At 47.7% G+C, this 9,986-nt stretch overlaps 1 protein-coding gene across 1 annotated transcript; it reads left to right on the forward strand.

The window, feature by feature from the left end:
- The first annotated feature begins 1,895 nt into the window (after positions 1 to 1,895).
- ZSCAN20 (zinc finger and SCAN domain containing 20) lies at positions 1,896 to 9,986 on the forward strand. Its single transcript, XM_004678767.2, has 7 exons — positions 1,896 to 2,370; positions 3,471 to 3,639; positions 4,008 to 4,084; positions 4,367 to 4,448; positions 5,779 to 6,459; positions 7,604 to 8,029; positions 8,574 to 9,986. The coding sequence occupies exons 1-7, from the start codon at positions 1,960 to 1,962 to the stop codon at positions 9,818 to 9,820; spliced, it is 3,093 nt and encodes a 1,030-aa protein (XP_004678824.1). The 5' UTR covers positions 1,896 to 1,959; the 3' UTR covers positions 9,821 to 9,986.

The following is a 9,986-nucleotide window of genomic DNA, read 5'->3' on the forward strand; positions in this document are numbered from 1 at the left end:
AAAAGGCAACAAAATTTTCAGTGCCCCCGTTGTTTGTCTGACCCTGGATTGGGCACTGGATTCAGAACTTGGTAAAATCCACTACTGGCTCTCGTGGTGTAATTGAATAGGGCTGGCAGACTTGAGAACAGGTAACTGTCATGTAGGAGAACACCTGTCCATATCCTAGAGGCATGTGCCAACTGCTTTGGGAACATGGGATCTGGGGGAGGTGATTCTTGGTCATCTGATGTGGTGACAGTGAATGGAAAGCTGGAGGATGAGCAGTTCGCTGCCAGGTGGCCATGAGTTGTGTTCTTGGCCTCTCCCTGACAGATGAAGGTGTTTGGGATGCACTTGTGTATTTTTCCTCCCCCTTACTCTGCTTCCAGACATTTCAATCAGATGACCTAAAATGCAAAATACCACTCTCCCTCCATTCTCAGTTCAGCTGTGTCATTCCCACTTGGACGCAGCTAATGGCTTCCTTTGAGTCGGCATTTTTTTTATGTCATCTAGATTGGTTGGGAATGACAAAGAGCTCGTTTTTATAGAGAGCCCGGCATGCATGTTGTCAGGGTCTTCATTGTATGAAAGAAGTAACCCCAGCCGTCCACGCCACAGTGTTTACTGAGAGCCTCCTGTGTTTAGTGTACTGTGCTTACTGTGGCGGTGGGGGTGTGCGACCCAAGGAGGAATAAACACACAGCCCGCTAGTACAGTGTAGAAAGTGGCAAGTGGCACTGGCATGGCAATAAATACGTGAAAAGAATTCCTGGTACAAGAAGGTCATTTATTCTTTTTATCTAGTGTGCACAGAAAGGGATTAATTATAATCCTTGCTTCATGACACTGCACCGTCATTAGTTGCTCATCATTTCACTGTTTATTGAGTGCTTTCCGTGTGTGCTGAGCGCTGTGTTGGGGCCCTTGGGAAGCTGAGTGGCAAGAGAATCACAGCAAAGTGAGAGCAGGGCATGCCATGCAGCTTGTGACTGAGCACTGAATCTTGTTTTGGGTTCAGGGAGAGCCTCTTGGAGAAAGTACAGTTGTAAGCAGAGACCTAGCTAGCTGAAGAAAGGGCATGACCACAGCACGTGGCAGGGTGCAGGGTAGTGTGATGCAGGGGCTGTGAGCTGTGCTGGTGGATGCCGGGACTCATGGGAGCATGGCAAAGACGTGAGGGTGGAGACATGGCAAGGCTTGTGCTCATCCTGCAGGGAAGCTGCATGGTCTATATTGGTTGTGTGGAAAGAGAATGAGGGGCTGGGGGCTGGGGTGACGGGAGAGGTGGCAGGGTGTGCGCTAGGGAACTGAGCAAGTGAAAAGGCAGGATGATATCTGGATTGGGGTGGTGGCCTTGGGCACCACTTGAGCTGCACTGGATGTGGGGGGATGGTCCTGGAGAAAAATGACCAGGCTCCTGGTGTGGGCCACTTGATGGAAGGTGCCTTTGCTCCCTGGAAAGATCCAGAAGGGGACAGGTTTGCAGGAAAAAATGGTGAATTTGGTTCCTGATCACAGAACTGGAGATGCCAAAGATACTGCCAAATGAAAATATCCCACAGGAATCTGGAGTTCTGGGGATAGTTCCTGGCTGGCATTTAGAACCCAAGTCGAAATAAGCTCTTACAGTGGACGTGTGTAGAAGCGAGGAGGGCTCGGGACAGGTCAGGGAGGCCATGCTGCTTAGTGTGTCCCAGAGGATTTCACAGAGTGCTGTCTTCCTCCAAAGTGTACTGGCTGCTGTTCTTGGGGCCAGGTTGTGGTCTGACTTCCTGCTATGGGAAAGGGGCTTCTTAGCACCCCCATGCCAGGTGGCATCTCTGTTCTCTTCACGCTCACTGTTTCCTTTTTGTTTTGGCCTTCAGAGACTTGAGGAGTGTTTCATCTCCTAAGAGCCCCCTGGAAATAACACTGTAGATGCAGGAAGATATTGGCTGAAACAGCCTAGCTGAAGCGAGGTTTCGAGGACAGACCATGGCTGTAGCCCTGAAATCCCAGGCCCAGGCTTCTTCCCCATCTGAGCCTGAAGAACTCCTGATTGTGAAAATGGAGGAGGATTCGTGGCGATCAGAAGCCAAGCTCCAGGAGAAGCACCGTGACTCTGGCCCTGAGGCCTCCCGCCAGCGCTTCAGGCAGTTCCAGTACAGGGATGCAGCTGGACCCCACGAGGCCTTCAGCCAGCTCTGGGTGCTCTGCTGTCACTGGCTCAGACCGGAAATGCACCTCAAAGAGCAGATCCTGGAGCTACTGGTGCTAGAGCAGTTCCTGACCATCTTACCCAGGGAGGTCCGGGCCTGGGTGCAGGCCCATCACCCTGAGAGTGGTGAGGAGGCAGTGGCCCTGGTGGAGGACTGGCAGCGAGAGGCCGAGGCCGCAGGACAGCAGGTGAGGCAAACAGTCTGCTGTCTGCGGAGTGGGTTGGGCAAGGCAGGTGGCTGTGACTAGGTTTAGAGTTGCTGACATAACACAGCAGCCACTATCATTCTTGAGCAGCTCATATGTACCAAGCATGTTAAGTGCTTTCCATGTGTTAATGAATTTAGTCCTATCAACAATTTCATGATGTCCTGTTATTTTAATTTTACCAATGAGGAAATTAAGGCAGAGACAGAGACAAGGTACACGACTGACTCAATGTCACATAGCTACTAGATGGTAGAGTGACAGTTTGACCCTAAAGTTGGAATTCATAACCCCTGCTCTGAATTACATGCTGACACCCTATCTGTAGCATAGCTAATCAGTATTATGTTTTACACTAAGCAGAATCTTTTTACTTATGTGATCTCTTGGGATGCTTACAGCAATAATGAGGGTAGGCAGAGTAGCATTATTATCCCATATTTACAGATTAAGGTTCAAAAAGTCAGGTGACTCACAGATCTCAGTGTGAAGCAGAACCTCAGCTGCTCTTAGGTTCCAGGTTTTACTACAAGCGCAAGGCCTCGTGGGAATTAAAATGCCTGCAAGTCCCAAACTTACTGAGCACTGTGTGTCAGACACTGTTCTAAACTTTGTATACAGATAGCTCAGTCCAGCAACCTGTAAGTTAGTATTCTTATCACCATTTTTCAAGAGCTAAAATAAAAAAATAAATAAAGAACCTTAGGGAGGTAAGGACTTGTGTAGCTAAATGGGAGAAGTGAGATAAGGGAAGTGGAGGTATTTCAGATTTAACAGTCACAGTTCCAGCAATTTGCCTATGATATGATTTGTAGTTTTAGGATAACACAAACTTGGAATTCTGCTTTGAAACTATTATATATAGACAAGTTCTTCATTGGCTGTGGATTCAGTCAGCCCACCGGAACCTTTATCTGAACACGGCCCGATTGCTTCCACTTGCTATGTTGTCAGCGATTCTTAGGATCATATACGTAATCCCATTTTGTTGGGGGAAATTAGAGGTTTGAGAACACATCCCTTGTAAATGGCAATTTTCTGTACCTGAATTGGTGACTAGGGACTTTGGCATCTGTGCATAGGAACTGGAATTCCATGCAGAAGAGACCAGGTCCTTGAAAGTCACGCAAGAATCTCAGAGCCTCCAGCTGCATCCAGCAGAACAGTCTCAGAAGCCCTGGGCGAAGAAGCTCTGTCCTGACCTTCCTGAGCATCCTGGCACCAAGTTGCCACAGCCCTCAGAAGAGAGTGGTGAGTGCCCAGACTCAGGGGACAGCAGGGAAGAGGGCCAGGAGGCGTGTAAGAAGGGTGCACAGGGAGGAGAGAGGTGCAGAACGTAAGGCCAAGGGGTAGGTGGTGTCTGTGGGTCACACGGAGGCAAGCGACAGCATGGGGGCAGGGTGGGGAGTGCACGTGTTCTGGATGGCATCTCACACCCAGGGCACGTACTCAGAGCAACTAGAAGCTGGATACTCTAGAAAGAAGGTAAAAGGGGAACTCTGTGTTGACTGCAGGGAGAGTCTCGCTTTGCTCTAAGCAGGGCTTTTGCAAAGCTGAAGCTGAGAGAGGGCTGACTTGATATCCAGGACTTGGGATTCAGAGACTTTTCTTCTTTTTAGCTGTGCTCACTCCTCAAGTCTGTACTCTGCCAAACACAGGGAGCACTGAAGCCTGGGAGGTGACAGCTGAGTCCCAGGTAAGCTGCTGTCTGTGCTCCCTTTGCTGTCACCGCTACTCCTGTGCTCCTGCCCCCACGCTCTGCTTCACTGTGGCCTGCTCTCAGCCGAGAGGTGAAAGGGACAGGGCGTGAGCCTCTGCCTCTCTGGGGCCTCTCCTCGGTCAGGTGTTTCTCGCTATGTCGCCTCGTCCGTGGTGTCCCTCCGTTCTGTCCTCATTCTCCTTCCTGGGCCTGGTAAGGTTTGCAGGCTGTTTTTAAGGATCAGAGACATTTGAGCTCCTTCTCTTGTGCATCTGACAGGAGGCCCCGGGCCATGGCGCACATGCAGAGGAGTTCCGCAAAGGCCCACAGGGAGACCACTGTGGAGATGGAGAATCCCTGGGTAAGGAAGTGACGGCCTCTGGAGATGGGTGAGGCTTCTGGTGCAGTCTGTTCCCAAAGAGCCTCCTCACTCCATTAAGACTCATGGCTCTGTGAAGTCCATGCAATTCCAGACACAGGAAGAAGCCAGGCTCTTTGGGCCAGTATTGTGGTGGAAGGGAGTCTGCCTGGGTAGAGGCTGACAGGATGACCTCCAAGAACCTGTTCTCTCAGGCTCACCATCTTCATTTCCACTCAGTCCACTCAGCATGGTCCAGGGGGAGCCGGCTCAGAATCCAATCTTTTCAGCATCAAACAGGCTCCATCTCTCAGGCAGAGTTGAGCACACTAAGCCCATGAGACCAGTGGACTACACTGCCATGAGAAATAAACCTACAGGGCTCTGTGTGATCAGCCAGACTCCCTTCTCTATAGGCATGTCTACATGGATGTCGAATAATGATGGAACATGTCCCTGAGGGAGCTGGTGTCGGCAGGAGGGGTCTTGGGCATGTAGTCGGGTAAGGCAGGAGAGACAGTGTGAGGCCTGACTCAGGTCAGTGTGGTGAAATGCCGGGACCTTGCTGGCTACTCACTTGACAGTGTAACCCCCTCTTTATAGGTGTTATCTGGGGAATGTGGTGATCAAAGGAACAAACTTTGGGAAATGCTGAACTAGATTATCCTTAAGCTTCTTTTAGCTGTAAACTCTTTTTCATCTAGTTTTCTTCAAATATTTTTGTTAGGGCCGGGAATTGCTGGTTCCATACTTCTTTAAACATAGCTAGCTGTACTAGAAAATAATGAAATTAATTTTAGCCTGTTATTGGAAGTTCAGAGGCGGGCATGCTCCAGGCACAGTAGAAATTGGCTCAGCAATATCAAAATAGACCCAAGTACTTTCTGCTCTGCCATCCTCTGTATCAACTTCATATTAAAGCTATTTGTGTCATCATCAAAAGATAGATGCCAGTGGCAATTGAGATTGCAAATTTCCCAGCAAGAGAGACGGCACACATGTGCACACAGAAATGCGTGTGCACATAGGCACACACACACCTTTGTTCCAGCCATTAAATCCGCTCTGATTAGACCAGTCTAGGTCAGGGGCCCATTTATGGGCCAATTGTAGTCACTCCTTTGTATTATATGTTTCAAAACAACAAAAAGCCAATGAACAAAGCAGATAGGTCACTTTCCGTGCCTACTGAACCAATCCTGTACTTCTAGTTACCATTCACAAGCTTTTAAGGGATCAATATGAGAATTTTTCAGCTTCTCGGAGGAAATGATGTTCCACAGGGATGTTTTAAACACTGCTTAACAGGCCTTCTCTTCTTCCTTTTATGTAGGACTTGTGGTTTCAAAACCGAATATTTGCCAAAGAGAGCAAGGATCCAAATTTTGGGATCCCAGTCTTACACATGCCGGAAAAAGGAACACTGCAGATTATAATCTCAATAACGAGCAATCAAAAGCAGCTCAGGCAGTGGCCTGGAGGGACTCAAGGACCTGGGAAGAACAATACCAATGGGATGTGGAGGACATGAAGATGTCAGGTGTGCACTGGGGCTATGAGGAGACCAAGACTTTCCTGGCAATCTTGAGTGAGTCTCCTTTCTCTGAAAAACTCCGGACATGTCACCAGAACCGCCAGATCTACCGTGCTATTGCGGAACGATTGAGGGCACGGGGCTTCCTGCGGACACTGGAGCAGTGTCGATACAGGGTCAAAAACCTCCTAAGGAATTACCGGAAAGCCAAGAGCAGCCACCCACCAGGGACGTGCCCCTTCTACGAGGAGTTGGAGGCCCTGGTGAGGGCCCGGACTGCCATCAGAGCTACAGATGCACCAGGAGAGGCTGTTGCTGTCTCCAGACTGGGGGATAGTGACACAGAGATGGAGGAACAGGAGGAAGGGGCCTGGGAGCCTGAGGAAGCAGCAGATTGTAATGGTGATGTCCTCACTGCTGGCGAGTCTGTGCAGGGGCGCAGGATTCCAGGAGGCCCAACTCTGTTCCACAGTCGTATTGGTAAGAACATAGGGGTCTAATAGGATCTAGATTCTAATTCTCCTTCCAGTCCTCCTAAGTTGAGGGCACATACTGCAAGTCTGCACTGATGCTTCTGGAGCAAGGTGCTAAGTTTCTTAGGGCATCCATGACACCTGCATTCTTCTCTCACGATCAGTTCTCATTGTACAAATGTTCTTAGTTATGGAAACAGACCCCTTTAAAACCACAAGGGATCTTAAAGCATTATTTCCCAAAGCAATATGGTAATATCAACCCGGGAGTTGATCCCAGGTACTGCAGGAGTAAAACTTTTACATTTAATGTCTGAGCACATTAACCCATGACTCTACAGATAGTTATTTTAGATAAAGAAAGATAGTGTGTGAAATGTTAAATAGATACAGCAGAAATCACGAAATGCTTGAATAATCAAGTCATTATGAAAACCTGGCTAATGTAAAAGTAGAACCACTTTCACACAAGCTCCAGAGACCATGTGTGTCTGCCAGAGACACACAGCGAGGTAGGAGCAGTCAGGGTCAGAGCCCTGGGCCTCCAGTTCTGCAGGGCTTGTTCTCCACAAGGTGGCTTCCCCGAAGACGTCATTCACCTGCAGAGGAACCGAGAGTAGGCACCTTCCTTTTTATTCTTCCACAGAAGAGGAAAGGGCAGCCTCAGAAAGGCTCTATTGCCAAGATTACTTGAGGTCTATGTGTATCTTTAATATTTAGGGATCTTCAGTTTCTATATCTCTTGAAAGGTTAACTCATAAAAAGAAAATGTTTATTGAATGGATATAGGGGGAATAACTTGGACTCTAATTATAGGTCTTTTCCTTAGCCAACTTGCAGTTGTGTGTGCAAGAAGTTGGCAGGGGGTAGGGGATGGGGTCTTACCTGGTATACTATGTCGAAGTTCTCTCTTTCTGCCAAGACTATAAAGTATTAATGGAATCTCTGAGAAGTGGGGGGTAGGAAGGGTGATGGTGGGAAGTTCTGTATAGCCTCAAGAAGCAAGGGAGTATTACTGTTGGTGCTTCAGACATGATGGAAATTTCTGAGGTGCGTATGTTCTAGGTGTTAAGCAGGGAAGATGACTCTGATCCCTGATGACCTAGGCAACGTATTAAGTCTCACAATTCTGAAATCTTTGCTCCTGACAGCAGGTGTGCACTGGGGCTATGAGGAGACCAAGGCTTTCCTGACCATTCTCAGTGAGTCTCCCTTCTCTGAAAAGTTGCGTACCTGCCATCAGAACAGCCAGGTATACCGTGCCATTGCAGAGCGGTTGTGTGCACAGGGCTTCCTACGGACACTGGAGCAGTGTCGCTACAGATTCAAAAACCTCCTTCGAAGCTACCGGAAAGCCAAGAGCAGCCACCCACCAGGGACATGCCCCTTCTACGAAGAGCTGGACTCATTGATGAGGGCTCGGACTGCCGTTAGAGTCATGGGACCACTCAGGGAGTCAATAGGGCTCCCTAAATCTAGGGAGAGCAGCAAGACTGAAGACCAGGAGGTCTGGGATGAGATGGCAGATGAAGATGCAATCAAACTGCCAACCCCATGTCCTAAAACCCAAGATACTGGTAAGCCCGGAGTAACTGTATATCTGCAAAGTCACAAGCCCAAAGACTGAGGAAGCCAGGCTCATTATCTTGTCTGAACTAAAAGAGGGATTGGAATTGAATAGGAAAAGGATTTGTGTTCATATCATATATTCTTTAACTTAATGTGATCCCCCAGATGAGAACAGGCAATCAGGTCTAGATTTTACTGGAGTTTATTTGGGCAGTTAAAGGGTTTGTTCAGTCTCATATGATAATTAATGTATTATCAGGAGGAAGTAGGGAAGTTGACTTGCTGGCTGTTAGCCCTGGAGCCTATGCCCACCTTGATGGTGGTGGTGGTGGTGGTGGGGTTGCTCTGTTTCAAGCTATTCTCTGTTTTGTAAATCAGAAATGAATGTGTGTGCCAAAACTTGATTTGTTTCATGTTAGTGACCTGTATAGATGTGAGGTGTAAGATATGAGATACGTTTTAGCCAAATTCATAAGACACAAGATACAGATATATAAATAGATGCTAACTGATGATTGAACTTAAAAACTGCATTTCAATTCGTTCTTTTAGGTTTTGAAGTGAGGCATGAGGAGGAAGACCAGATTTCAGAGCAGGACATTTTTGAGGATTTGCCTGGAGCCTTATCAAAAACCACAGAGGATGTTTGCCACTCTCATGAATGGGAGGAAGACAGTGAAAATGAAAGTGAAGGACAATGGGGAAATCCATCACAGGAGCAATGGGAAGAGAGTTCTTCTGAAGAAGACTTAGAAAAACTTATTGATCATCAAGGCCTATACCTTGCAGAGAAACCCTACAAGTGTGACACCTGTGTGAAAACCTTCAGCCGGAGTTCCCACTTCATTGCCCACCAGCGGATACACACAGGTGAGAAGCCCTACAAATGCACTGAATGTGGGAAAAGCTTTAGTGACCGCTCTAACCTCAATACCCATCAGAGAATCCACACTGGAGAAAAGCCCTACAAATGCCTTGAATGTGGGAAAAGCTTTAGTGACCACTCTAATCTTGTTACCCACCAGAGAATTCACACAGGGGAAAAGCCCTATAAATGTGGGGAATGTTGGAAAAGCTTCAACCAGAGCTCAAACCTTCTGAAACATCAGAGAATCCACTTGGGAGGAAATCCTGACCACTGTAGTGAGCCCAGGGGTAACTTGGGACAAAGTTCACCCAGTAGTACTCACTGGAGGAACTTGGCTGAGGAGACATCTAAGCAAACTCTAAATTCCAGTAAGAACTTGAATTCTCCTGGACTGCCCAGTACCAACTCAGGGGAAAAGCTCTATCAGTGTTCTGAATGTGGAAGAACATTCTCTAAGAGCTCTGCCCTCATTAGTCACCAAAGAATCCACACAGGAGAGAAACCATATGAATGTGCTGAATGTGGGAAAAGCTTCAGTAAGAGCTCCACGCTGGCCAACCACCAGCGAACCCACACTGGGGAAAAGCCATATAAGTGTGTGGATTGTGGGAAATGCTTCAGTGAGCGCTCTAAGCTCATCACTCACCAGAGAGTGCACACAGGAGAGAAGCCCTACAAATGCGTTGAGTGTGGAAAATTCTTCCGTGACCGTTCGAACCTCATTACTCACCAGAGGATTCACACAGGAGAGAAGCCTTATAAGTGCAGAGAGTGTGGGAAATGCTTTAACCAGAGTTCCAGTCTTATAATTCATCAGAGAATCCACACTGGAGAGAAACCTTACAAGTGCATGGAGTGTGGAAAAGATTTCAATAACAGCTCCCACTTCAGTGCCCATCGGAGAACCCATACAGGAGGGAAAGCATCATAGGAGATACCTCCTCCCACAGCAAAAGAGAGAAATGTATATTTAAATGTCCCAAACAAGGTCATCACAAAATATCTAGAAAGGAACTTTCCTAATTTTTAAGTTTCGTGTATTCCCAGGGAAGTTATCTTGACATAATCCAGGTAAATTGGAAGTGAATTATAAATGA

This window comes from Condylura cristata, unplaced genomic scaffold, assembly GCF_000260355.1.
Source record: "Condylura cristata isolate star-nosed mole 26May11 unplaced genomic scaffold, ConCri1.0 scaffold00008, whole genome shotgun sequence".
Taxonomy (NCBI): domain Eukaryota; kingdom Metazoa; phylum Chordata; class Mammalia; order Eulipotyphla; family Talpidae; genus Condylura; species Condylura cristata.

What these genes read in the sequence shown, in the direction of transcription:
- ZSCAN20 (XM_004678767.2), top strand. Translation starts at nt 1,960, where the DNA reads ATGGCTGTAGCCCTGAAATCCCAGGCCCAGGCTTCTTCCCCATCTGAG. An exon ending in CCGAGGCCGCAGGACAGCAG is followed by an intron (nt 2,371 to 3,470) that starts GTGAGGCAAACA and finishes ATCTGTGCATAG; the next exon opens with GAACTGGAATTCCATGCAGA. An exon ending in TCTGTTCCACAGTCGTATTG is followed by an intron (nt 6,460 to 7,603) that starts GTAAGAACATAG and finishes TGCTCCTGACAG; the next exon opens with CAGGTGTGCACTGGGGCTAT.